Genomic DNA, 13,623 nt, shown 5'->3' with positions numbered 1-13,623 from the left:
AAGAAACTGCTATTCTAGAAGTTCTTGACAGACTAGAGAGAAGGGAAGAGTCTAAAAATACAGTGTTTAGTAAGGAAGGATTAGCATTAAGAAAATTGGATCCATATACCCATTTGCTTAAGCTTATAATTTGGGCAGTGGATATAAAAAAGAATTAGAGCCTGAGCATGGTGGCTCACACCTGTAATCCCAACACTTCGAGAGGCTGTGGTGGAAAGGTTGCCTGAGGCCAGGAGTTTAAGACCAGCATGGCAACATAGTGAGACCCCGTTTCTACAGAAAATAAAAACTAGCCAGGCATGGTTGTGTGTGCCTGTAGTCCTTGCTACTCGGGAGGTTGAGGCAGGAGGAACTCTTCAGCCTGGGAGTTCAAGGTTGCAGTGAGTTGTGATTGCATCTCTTCAGCATCAGTGGCAGAGCAAGACCCTGTCAAAAAAGAAAAAATAGAGAGAATTTAGTGGACTAAATTTAGTGTAATAAAATTGGTAGTATGATATGGCCACCTAATAACTTAGTGTAGGTTCTCCAGGGCAAGAACATAGTTCAGTGTTGTACCCCTAGAATCTAGAACAGTATCTGACTCATGGTGGGTGCTCAGTAAGTATTTGCTAATTGAATGAATTCATGATACAGCAAGAGAGGTGATAATAATTGTTCTTTTTCTAGTCCTTGGGAAAGGAGACTCTTGGTGAGAATCTGGGCAGGAGTTCTAGATCAGCGGTCCCTGACATCTTTGGCACCAGGGACTGGTTTCATGGAAGACAATTTTTCCACGGATCGAGGAGGTCAGGGGGATGGTTTCAGGATGAAACTGTTCCATCTCAGATCATCAGGCGTTAGTTAGTAAGGAGCATGCAACCTGGATGTCTCACATGTGCTGTTCAAAGTAGGGTTTGCGCTCCTGTGAGAATCTGATGCCACATGGATCTGACAGGAGGCAGAGCTCAGGTGCTAATTCTCTCGCCTGCTGCTGTGTGGCCCATTTCCGGACTGGCCACGGACTAGTGCCGGCCTGAGGCCCAGGGATTGGGGACTTCCTGCTATAGAAAATGGCAGAACTTTCTGATGGAAGAGGATTAAACTCGTTTTATGAAACTGGACAGATTTTTAGTCAGTGTAAGACAAAGCTTTTTCAGAAAACATTTTTATTTTGAAATAATTATAGACTCACGAGAAGTTGCAAAAAATAGTAAAAAGCTTTTTAATAGGCAGAATTGTCCCAAGGTGGGAGATAGAGGGAGACGCCCACCTCTTGATGTCTGGAGGCGTAAACCGTTGCCCTTTTTGGCCCTTCGGGCCAGATTCCTCTCATTCTTTTCTGCCATTTTCCCTAGAGGCCATTGCTTAAACCTCAAGTTTCAACTCATGTGCCCAAGAGTCACTAAGATAAAGAGTGAGCTGAGTGTTAAAGAAATCTCTGCCTCTGGCTGTCTTCCACTTTCCTACTCCTTATGTAGGTGCAACTAGAAGCCGCATTTCATTTTCCTCTCAACTGTGCTGTAAGAGAAATGAATGATGCAGAAGCGATACTGAGTGTCAGTGATGCTTGGCCTCTCTGTTGATGAAGTCACTTGAGCTCATTGTTACCTTGTAGGAATATGATCCCAGTGTTGCTGGATCTTCCATTTATTTTTTTAATGAGAAGCAAAATGTTGGTTTTTGGAGGAAAAAAAAAAAAAAACTCTCCTATTTTTAAATGTTGGCATCAGCTAAAAAAAAAATTAACTTTGTGTAAGTCTAAACAGAATGCCAGTTTGTGATCTGTGTCTTAAACCCATAGTGTAACTCAAGCAGAAGAATATGGCCACCCTATGTTAGAGTTTTGTAAAATTCTTGGTTGCAATTTACTGAGTAATTTACTAAGCTGTCTAAAGAATCTTCCTCTTGTTACTTTGGTATCTGAATGAGATTAATTTGAATTCTCCTAGAAAAAAGACAATTTATTATGTGAAGTTTAAGTCAAGGGTTGGCAAAATTTTTCTTAAAGGATCAGATAGTAAATATCTTGGGCTTTGTACTTCTTGCCATCTCTACTCACCCCTGCAGCTAAGGCACAAAAGCAGCCGGTGTCTGTGTTCCAGTAAAACTGTGTAGAAAAGAGGCAAATGGGCTGACAACCACAGTTTGCTGCCTAGTAAATGTATGAACCCCAAACCTTTTTTACATTAAGATATTTGCTGAGGAGGCAATTAGGAAAATCATTTAATAATTATTTCTTTTTAAATTGCAGTATAAAATGCCTCAACAAACATTGTAGTGCTTGAAGTCTACTAACCTTAATGGCATAGCCCAATAATTCTTGATAACTTGTCATCTATGTCAAGCTATAAAACAAGATCTGGAGTTAGAGCATTTCCAGCAGGTTCCTTCATGCCTGTTGCCAGCCTGAATCCTCCTCCTCCTATCAGAAGTAAGCATTATTCTAACATGTACCATTATTGGTTAGTTTTGCTTGTTTTTGGACATCTTGTAAATGGAAACTTATAATGTGTGAGATAATTTTTTATTTAGAAATACTGGTGAAAAATATGTTTTATGAAATATGATAGAAAATAATTCAAGGGGCTGTTTCACTGGAACATAGATTTCATCTTTTGGTTTTATGCAAACCTTTATGGAACTTAAACAATGAAAGTTATTTGAAGTACTCTATTTCTCACAAAAATTAAATATACCACAGGGAGGGTTCTCTCCAGGCAGATGAAAGGAAAGTTCTATAGCTTATTAGCTTGCTTCAAGTCTAGGGTTAGATAGAAATTGGTGGTAGTAGCTTTAAGGCCTTTGTTCATTCTTCCAAATAGAGATGTAACCGCTGGCCCAGACTTTGGGTAAAGCTTCTTTTATATAGGTTATAGGAAGCTCTTGATTGTTTAGAGACTTTAAAATTCAGTCATTCCCAGATAGCTCTTGAAGAAGTTCACATCTTGGGCATTCTTTATTTGTCAAAAATGAGGGAAGGAAGCTAGACAGGAGAAAAAGATGAGGTGAAATGCAAGTCAGAGAGCCGTTGCCCTACCAGAGCCACTCTTATCCTTCCTCACTGTGTTCCCTGCAAACGTGACTTTTACTAGCGACACTGATAGGCACTCTTGCCCTGTGACTTCTGACTGGAGCAGACGATGAGAGGGACTAGAAGGCATTTTGTTGGTTGGAGAAGAATGAGTTTAGGGTATTGATTTTCCCAACTTCCTCCCTGGAGGGGCCCCTAGGGTGACTGCATCCCTCTGCCTGAGGCTGTCGCTTCTCTCGGGTGACTGTCTCCTTACAGCTACCCTCCCTAGGTTCCAGTGGCACTCTCCTCCTTTGCTTTCAGAACTCGGGCTAGCCACAGCTTCCCAGGATTGTCAGCGCTAGGATGCTGTACTGTGTCTTGTTTGGTCCTAAGTCCAGCCCACTCCTTTGTAACATCCTCAAAACTACTATCATCACATTACCAGTTCTCCTGCTGGCATCCTCCTCGACATGTGTAGATAAATTGATCTGTGCATTGTGTGACAGATTCCTTTGGAGGTTAGAAGATTAAGGAATAATAATCTTCTAAATAATTTCTGTGAAGCTTTTGCTATTACAAAAGGTAAATATCCTATAATATTATTCCCTGGCACGTTGTTTTCAGTAAGCTTACGTTTATACAGTTCCTAGTAAAGACATCATTCCAATATTTTATGTCAGTTATTTCAATCCATATTTCAGGTTTTGGCATATTTCATCTATACTAGCATTTGCCAAATTTATTTGTCCATGGAACATTTGTGAGTTTGTAGTGTGTTCACGTATTACCAAAACTGGTACAACAGAAACATTCATTACTGCAATAAGTGATCACAGCTTGATGTGTATGTTGCACACACTATCATAGCTGTTGGTAAACACTCCCATGCCTTAGTGCTCTAATATATGCCACAGACTTATGGGTCAAGTGGCTTCATGCCACAGCCTGGCATTCTGGGCTATGATAAGCTGTTTCCCAAAGGCGAGTTGTTGCATGTTGACAGCTGTCTACCTCCTTAATCTTCCTGGCATATTAAAAGAGTACATTTTTAGAGAAAAATACTGCTAGTATTTATGTTTTACATAGTAATACCTTTTAATGTTACAGAACACTAGTGTGTTTTGGAAACAGATTTGGGGAAATGCTGATCTAAACTGGGCCATGCTGCTTTCTAGCTGGCAGCTTAGTTGATGGTAAAGGGGCATTTTATTGTAGGGTATTAAATCTTAAATTTCTCAACCACATCATTGGAAGAAAAGCCAGACCAGTCTCTATTGTGAAAGCCTGTTATGCACATAAATGAAATCTTCCCTCAAATTAATCATTTGGAGTACATTTTTACTTAATTTTTGAGTTGTTGTTTGTAATTTTGTGTTAACTTTCTGCGAAATGAACCTCTGCACTGGAAACTTGTTCTCGTATAGAAAACAAAAATACAGAGAAGTAAAACACAAGAGCAGCAGAGTCTGTTTCTTACCGTAAACTATGCGGGCAGTTTGAGTTAGTCCCAAGCTATCTGTTTCCTTTAGTTTTTTGGTAAGTCCTCCAGATACTGAAGTTTTTGTATGTTTCATACTTACAGTGGGCTTCTTAGAACCAACATACAGTTGCCCTTATCTGCTATCATTCCCAGTGGCTGAACCCAGATCAGTAACTTAAAAGTCCAGAATGAGTTGTTTGGATGAATTCAATTTTAACAATATATTTGTGTGAAAAGAGTTCCCATAGGCCAAGTACGGTGGCTCACACCTGTAATCCCAGCACTTCGGGATGCTGAGGCGGGTGGATCACGAGGTCAGGAGATCAAGACCATCCTGGCTAACACGGTGAAACCCCATCTCTACTAAAAAAAAAAAAAAAAAAATACAAAAAAATTAGCCGGGCATGGTGGTGGGCGCCTGTAGTCCCAGCTACTTGGGAGGCTGAGGCAGGAGAATGGTGTGAACCCAGAAGGCAGAGGTTGCAGTGAGCTGAGGTCACGCCACTGCACTCCAACCAGGGCGACAGAGCAAGACTCTGTCCCAAAAAAAGAAGAAGGGAAAAAAACAAGTTCCCATAGACAGTATTTGAAGTATTGGCCTTTTAATGCATTACTACAGATGTTAGTTGAAATGATAGAAATGTACTTACTAAGTACACATTTTTTGAACATCACATTTCAGGTCAAAAGAGCATTCCTGTAGTATGAAGTTAGGATTAATTTTTAACTTAAGTATTGCATATTAATTTTTTACTCTATTAGAACATTTGCAGTTTATGACAGAATTTTAAATAGCTGGGTGGAAAATGTCACTCATCTTATTTTTATATTCCTCACGTTCTTAGGATGCACCACTAAATGGATCTGTGCTTTCCACTTTAAGTCTTTGTCTCATAGTGTAGACTAGCGAAAAGTACAGAAATAATTGATTTAACAGAATGTCTTTATACTTAAATATAAAGATTACTTATAAACAAAATATCTTCCTCAAGTTCTAATGATATATTAAAGAGGCAAATCAAGGCAAATAATTGTGATTTTAGTTTGGTTTGGTTTAAATAGTTTTTGTTTTCTGCAATAATAAAAAAATTGCTAATCTTTTTATAGTGGGTGCAGGTTCATTGTTTTAATGGTTTATTGATTTCTCTGGATATAAAGAACTTTCATTATCCAGGATATATCCTATATCATACTATGATTAACCAAACTGTATCTGTAGCTGATATTTGTATATCATATCTGGAACATTCTATATTACTTCTATTTAGACTTAAAAATTGTGACATACATAAAATTTACCATCTTAATCATTTTTATGTACAGTTCACCAATTAGACATTTATTTATTTATTTATTTGAGACAGGGTCTTATTCTATCACCCAGGCTGGAATGCAGTGGCATGATCTTGGCTCACTGCAACTTCCATCCCCCAGGTTCAAACACTTATCATGCCTCAGCCTCCTGAGTAGCTGGGTGTGTGCCGCCATGCCTGGCTAATTTTTTTTATCTTTTTGTAGGGACAGGGTTTTGCCATGTTGGCCAGGCTGATATTGAACTCCTGACCTCAAGTGATCCGCCCACCTTGGCCTCCCAGAGTGCTGGAATTACAAACGTGAGCCACCACACCTGGCCTCACCAATTAGGCTTTTAAATGCAGAACATTTTCCTATAAATATAATGATATTTGAAAAATGAATATAGCTAAATATTGTATGGGAGGCAGTCATTAAGGAACCAATCAGTTCCCACTGTAGAAACTAGAAAAGCTCGGGACATGGGGGATATTAGGCACTTCTCAAAGGCCAGGCCATGGGAGAAGGCTGAAAAGAAGGAGTGGTTTTAAATTAGAATAAGTAGTCCAGAGGTTCCCTGCCCAAGTGGAGCTCCCCGCCTTCCTCCCACTCTAGCAGAAAATTGGGTTACTTTTGGATGGATATGTACTGCTCAGGAAGGGTAAGATGCCATACTGAAAACAGGAAAATTAAGTGGAAGTATGTAATATTGACAAATGGCACCTTTAATTCCTGGTTTCCTCTGATGCGGGCAGCCAGGCTTTTACCCCTCAGTAAGTTGGAGGATTCTGCTCTGTGAAACTGACCCAAGAGAAAGGATCTAAGTTACTAACACTTAAGTGTTCCTTCAGTGAAAAAAGCAGCTTGCTGCCCTGTCATCTGAAAATGCAGTCCTATGGGCAAGCCCCACCCATTCAGGGAGTTTTTCCATTCAGCTCTGTAGTGCGTTACTCATCAGCATGAATGTTCACCTAAGATCCATCAGACATTTGGAGAAATTCCCCAACATGAAAACAGAGAAGGCCGGGCGTGGTGATTCAAGCCTGTAATCCCAGCACTTTGGGAGGCCGAGGTGGGTGGATCACGAGGTCAGGAGATCGAGACCATCCTGGCTAACACGGTGAAACCCCGTCTCTACTAAAAAATACAAAAAACTAGCCGGGCGTGGTGGCGGGCGCCTGTAGTCCCAGCTACTCGGAGGCTGAGGCGGGAGAATGGCGTGAACCCGGGAGGTGGAGCTTGCAGTGAGCCGAGATCGGGCCACTGCACTCCAGCCTGGGCCACACAGCGAGACTCCGTCTCAAAAAAAAAAAAAAAAAAAAAAAACAGAGAACAAAACACACACACAGAAGAAAAGATCTTCAGAGAAACAGAATTATAGAGAACAGAAAAAAACTTCAATGAGAATAATTAATATCCTTAGAAGTCAAGTGTGGTGGCTCATGCCTGTAATCCCACCACTTTGGGAGGCTGAGGTGGGAGGAGTGCTTGAGACCAGGAGTTCTAGACCAGCCTGTGCAAAATAGTGAGATCGCTTCTCTACAAAAATTAAAAAAGTTAGTGGGGCATGGTGGTGCATGCCTGTTGTCTCAGCTATTCAGGAGGCCGAGGTAGGAGGATTGCTTAGGCTACAAAAAAAAGTCTGAGAATCAAAATGAACTCTTAAAAATCAGCAAAAAATTTTATCAGCAAAAATTTAATAATTAGTGGGTTAGAAGATAAAGTAGAGGAAATAAAAGCAGAAAAGATAAGAAAATCAGAGTCAATCTATAAGGTTTGTAGCCATTCCAACAGAAATGGAAAGATAGGAAATAAAGAATTAATGCAAGAAAATGTCCCAGATCTGAAGGACATGAGTTTGTAGAATGAAAAGAATTCACTTAACACAGAGCAAATGAATAGGAAGAGTTCACATCAAGGCACAAAAGAATGCAGTGTCGGAAGGCCAAGGCTAAAGAGAAGACTTCAAAGACTTCAGAGAAAAGGTCACTTACAAAGGTGCAGGGATTAAAATACTATCATACTTCTCACTAATAGCACTAGAAGCTAGAAGACAGTAGAGCAGTATCTTTGCAATAGCTAGGGAAATAATGTCCAACTCAGAATTCTCTCTTTTTTTTTTTTTTTTTTGAGATGGAGTCTCACTCTGTCACCAGGCTGGAGTGCAGTGGTGTGATCTCGGCTCACTGCAACCTCTGCTTCCCAGGTTCAAGAGATTCTCCTGCCTTAGCCTCCCAAGTAGCTGGGATTACAGGCGCCCACCACCACACCCAGCTAATTTTTGTTATTTTTAGTAGAGACGGGGTTTCACAATGTTGGCCAGGATGGTCTTGATCTCTTGACCTTGTGATCTGCCCACCTTGGCCTCCCAAAGTGCTGGGATTACAGGCGTGAGCTACCGCGCCTGGCTGTCTTCCTTTCTGAACCATCAAGTGAAGGATAAGTACAGGCTAATGACATCTCCCATGCACACATTCTCTGCAGTCATTATCGTCATAGCTGACACTTATGTAGTGCTTACTCTGCGCTTCCCTTCAGCACTTTACGGCAACAATATGAGATGGACACTAACATTTCCCTGTTTTGTAAGTGGGGAAGCAGGCATCGAGAAGTGAGTTCTCAAGGTCACACGGCTAGTCAGTGGTAGAATTGGGATTGGAATGTGGGCAGTCTTGACTCTACCTGAGGATGTCCTCCACCCAAACGAAAAGATCCAAGAGCTGAGATGAAGCACAGAGCAAGGCGAGAGGAATCCCCAGGCTGGAGGTGCAGGGATGTCATGCTCCAGGATGGTAGCAGTACAGGTGGGTCCAGGTTAGAGTAGAGGGATGAAGGACTCCGGGAAGAAATGGAAGAGCTTATATTCCCTGGTGTGTCTGATCAGGTACCGAGTGATGTTTGGGCATGTGAGGGTTGGAGAATGGATTAGAAAAGCAAAACAAAAAGAGGAAAAAAACTTAGGAGAGGTCATCATCATCATATGTTATGTGGGTTTGCTTTGAACGATATTTGTGTAGCCTTTATTAAAAAAAAAACCAAAAACCTGAATATTGATTTCACTAAGAATTGTGGTTTGGGGAGGATGGGGGAGAAAGTGCTTTTTAGGCGTGTTCGTGCATATGTGAGGCCAGTGGACAATAGTGTAATAGTGAGATCCTCTGCTTCATAGTACAAAGTCAGGAGATATCAATAGTATTTGAGATGGAAAAACCAAGCACTGTCAGTATAGTATTTAGAAATATGGCAGTAAATACCAGAGGAAACACTTAAAAGGTTTGAAAAGGGTTGCTGGAGAGCTGGAATTAGGATTTGGAAAGAGTGAGGTAGGGGACTGCTATTATTCAATGCAAGAATTGTGTGATTTATTTATTTTTTCTCAAACAACATACACACAAAACCTGGAATTATCCTTGACTTTTTTTTCTTCCTATCACAACCCATATCTGATTCATGTCAAAGCTTGATGGTTCTAGATTCAAAGTATGTCTGGAGGCTGATCCCTTCTCACCACCTTTCCTGCTGCCACTGGGTCCAGCCACCACTTCTCATCTGGATTATTCTAGTGTCTTCTCTCTGGTCCCTGAGCTTCTCTTATTGCCCCTCTCCAGTTTCTTAGCGGCAGTCCCCAGACTGATCCCGTTCACATATAGTCAGATTGTGTTGCTCTCTTGTTCAGAGCCCTGCAGTGGCTTCCTAGTTCACAAAGTCCAAGCCAAAGTCCTTCAGGTTGCACCACACATCCACATACCCCATTTCTCTGCTTTATTTTCTCCAAAGCACTTAGCATCGTTGAAATGTTTTTTTTTATGAATTTATTTTGTTTCTTGCCTGGCTCCCCTTACCACAATTCAATCTCAGGAGGGTGGGATTTTTTCTGACTTCTTCGCTGCTGTATTTCCAGAGCCTAGAACAGCCTAGAATAGTAGGCACTGAATAAACATTTGTTAGATAAGGGTATTGCCTTTATAAAAATAAAAAGCCAGTTAAAAATACTGCGAGTTTTTAAGCCATTTGCCATAAGCTGAGCTAAGCAGCTCATTGTTTTACTGGCTTAAGCATCCATAAGCAGTTTGAAACTGAAATCTTGAGGGGTCTCATTGAAAAGATTTGTTTCCATTTGGAAAATAACCATATGCTGTCCTGAGATTACACACCTATCTCTGCCATGCACTCTCAAACTTGTTTACAAAAATTTATCATAGTGCTCTGTGGTAACTACTTATGACTAGAACGATTGATTTTCACAACCTGTGGCAGCTAAGATTTCAAGGAGAACACTAGTATATGTTTTTAAACCATAGAATCTGCTTAGTGGGTATAAATAGGCATCACACATGTCTTCTGTAAGGAGCACACACCTAAGATTCTAATTCTTCTAACATGGGGAAAACCACCTCCAAGGCAAACCATCAGTTTGCCTTCTGCTTGCTCATAACAATCCTTGCCATGCTTTGCTGCTGAGTGCAGCTCTTTGTATTTCATCAGGGTGTTCTCTTGCCTGACTGTGCCCTTCTTCTCACCTATGCCTTCAGGAACCTTAAGATGCCAAATTAGTGCTATCACCTGTATTTCCATGGCTACCAATCACAGTTCTGCAGACACATGATTAGAATTTGTAGCAGGAGAAGCTGGACTATGTGACGGAATGGTCTTTATCCCAAAGCAAATACCTGATTACATAGGGAACAACAACAACAACAACAGCAACAACAAAAGAGCAAAGTGAATTATGTGTGCAAAAACCCTTCTTGTGAATCAGTTAAAAGATAACCTCCCTCCACACCCCTAATTCCTAAATCTCATAATATGGGCAATCCTTGAATCTACCAAGGACTTTATATACTTCACAGTCCTGTTTCTTTGATGTGGAATCTGTTAGATTATGGCTCCATTCATAGAAGTATGTCAGTTGTCCCTTAATATCCTCAGGGATTGGTTCCAGGACCTTGCAGATACCAAAATCTGGATGCTCAAGTCCCTGATAGAAAATGACGTAGTATTTGCATATAATCTACGTACATCCTCCTGTGTACTTTAAATCATCTCTAGATTACTTACAATACCTAACACAATGTAAATGCTATTTAAATAGTTATTATATGATATTTATTTGTATTATTTTTTATTTTTTTGCTGCCGTTTTTTTCCGAATATTTTTTAGCCAGGGTTGATTGAATCCATGGACACATAACACATGGATACTGACTGTGATTAATATTTGTGTTGTCTGCTTACTATGGGACCAATGAGATTTTGCAGGGATTTTTGTGGTGGTGTTTGTTTTGGTGATTTTACTGAGCTTAACAGGTGTTAAGTTACATAGATTTGAGTAAGACCTTTGGCAAAGTCTTTTCTCGTAAACAAGGAAATGTGTGTGTTAATGGATGGCACAGTGAATAGGATTCATTGCTGGTTACAGACTGTTCCCAAGATCGTTTTGGAGAGAGCTCGATCGCGGGGTGTCTCAGGTCTCTGCCCTTGCCCTGGCCTGTTTGTACAGGGTATTGAATATTTGGATAATGACTTAGAGGACATGTTTACTGAGTGGTGGATGAGAAAGCTAAGAAGAATAACTAAAGCTAACTGACCAAGGATTTTGAAAGATCACAGACCGAAGCATGAGTTGAAAGAGACAGGATGAAATTGAATAGTGACAGTTGTGGTCATCAGCTTAAAATATCACTGGAGAACTGGCCAAACTGCTGTAGAGACAGAAGGTACTTGAATTTTGTGAGATCAGTGGGAATTAGGTGTGTGTCTTGTAGTTGTATAAAAACAGCCAAGGGTCTTGGTTACAGTTGCCAAGATATACAACAAAAGTAGTGCAGTCACTGCTTCTAGTGAATCCTGCAAGAATGGCCAGGTCACACTTGGAATGTCGTACTCAGTTTTTACTGACATAATTAAAATGATTTTATTGTGTAATATTTGGTGCATACAAAAGAATACATGTAAAACACGAGTTATGAAGTAAGTAATAAAATGAATGTCTAAAAGCCTTATTCCCAGTTTAAGAACTAGAACATTCTGAAAACCATTGAAACGGTATTTTCCTTCCATACTGCAGAAGTAACCGCTACCTTGCACTTAAGTTTGTCATTTCCTTTCTTGTTGAAAAACGGTTCTACCATGTTACGTGTGTATTTCTAAGCAATACATATTTTTACTTGTTTTGGAATTTTATGAGAAGGGTGTCACTGAAGGTAGTAACACTTCATGCCCCTTGCTTTTTACTTTCAACATTGCTTCTAAGATTCATATGCATCAGCCTTTCCCAGCCAGAGCCCCTCATCTTGACCACAGAACACACAAAATAATTTGAGTGTATTTTCTGAGTCCTCCAAACATGATACATAAATAGTCTCCCAAAGTTTAGATGCATAAGGGAGAAGTTATCTCATTACATACAATGGATGCCTTAGGCTGGGCAGTTAGAGCTTAATTCTCTTTTGGAACCTGGTTGAGACTGGCCGAATTGTTACATGTAGCTAGAGTTAATTCATTTTTACTGCTGTAAGATATCCCATTTGTGAGCACACTAAAGTATTTTTCATGTGTCCTTCTATGGGCAGAAATTTGAGTTTCCAGTTTTTCGGTTTTGTTACTATGAACAGTTCTCTGATGAACATTCTTGTGCAGATCTGCAGGTGCACAGGAAAAATTTCTCTAGGCGTACATCTGAGTGAAATTGCTTTGGTCTGCTGTGCTTTAATGGGGGCATTGACAAACTGATGTGAGTTCAGAGGAAGGCAGGTAAGAATAATTTAACCATGTCATAACCAACCTTTGTTTTCCTTACTTTCTTAGGGATTGAAGAGGTTAATGACCATTTGCCAGAAACACTTTCCTACAGACCCATCCAAATGTGTGGAGTACAATGCACTGTGAGATCTGTGCATGGTGTGTTAATAACAGAGAGAAACGCACAGAAGCAGGCTGTGGACTTCTGGAATTACCAACAGGAACGAGGAAAGAAGAAAACTGGAGTTTCCAATCTCTGAGTTCTCCTTGATGTAACTCTTGATTGGTTTTAAGAACTGTGTTGGCCTTCATTTCATAACTGACTGCAAGCTGATTTTTCTTTCTTGCTTTCATTTAATTAGTCCAAAATTAAGTTTTAAAGACTTTTCCTCACAATTTAAATCTGTAGACAACAGAAGGGGGTTTAAAATGACCTTTTTTTCAGTTGACCCAAAAGTTGTGGTTAGATTAAAAAGAAACATTTGAAGATGGACTTAATTATTTCAGTAAAATACTATAATTTTCATATGTCTTTTGTGTAATATTTATATAAAATATTTTTATATATTTCAAAAACATGGGACCATTGAATGAAACTTTATAGTCCTTAAATGTTGCTGAACTTTTGCTGTCTTGCAATAGAATTTGAATGTAAATATTATTACTGGTATAATTCAAATGTTGTTTCTTTTTTTTTTTTTTTTTTTTTATACTTTACGTTCTAGGGTACATGTGCACAACGTGCAAGTTTGTTAAATATGTATACATGTGCCATGTTGGTGTGCTGCACCCATTAACCTGTCATTTACATTAGGTATATCTCCTAATGCTATCCCTCCTCCCCCTCCCACAATAGGACCCGGTGTGTGGTGATCCCCTTCCTGTGTCCAAGTGATCTCATTGTTCAATTCCCACCTATGAGTGAGAACATGCGGTATTTGGTTTTCTGTTCTTGAGATAGTTTGCGAGAATGATGGTTTCTGACTGCATCCATGTCCCTACAAAGGGCACGAACTCATCCTTTTTATAGCTGCATAGTATTCCATGGTGTATATGTGCCACATTTTTTTAATCCAATCTGTCACTGATGGACATTTGGGTTGATTCCAAGTCTTTG

The 13,623-nt window shown here is 39.9% G+C and overlaps 1 protein-coding gene across 3 annotated transcripts in view; it reads left to right on the top strand.

Moving 5' to 3' along the window:
* The window catches only part of LOC105490630 (pre-mRNA processing factor 18), a 44,653-nt gene extending 31,474 nt beyond the window's left edge, over positions 1-13,179 (top strand). For 2 of the 3 annotated variants that reach the window (XM_011756448.3, XM_011756447.3), the window contains one exon: positions 12,573-13,179. In XM_011756448.3, the coding sequence (XP_011754750.2) occupies positions 12,573-12,653 (81 nt within the window). In that variant the 3' untranslated portion in view covers positions 12,654-13,179. Of the gene's footprint in view, positions 1-2,230; positions 2,411-12,572 lie in introns of all 3 variants that reach the window. The other variant, XR_011607385.1, reaches the window with a different exon arrangement.
* Positions 13,180-13,623: the final 444 nt, after the last annotated feature.

The sequence above is a fragment of the Macaca nemestrina genome, chromosome 9 (assembly GCF_043159975.1).
Source record: "Macaca nemestrina isolate mMacNem1 chromosome 9, mMacNem.hap1, whole genome shotgun sequence".
NCBI lineage: Eukaryota > Metazoa > Chordata > Mammalia > Primates > Cercopithecidae > Macaca > Macaca nemestrina.
This window is presented reverse-complemented; position numbering and strand designations above follow the sequence as displayed.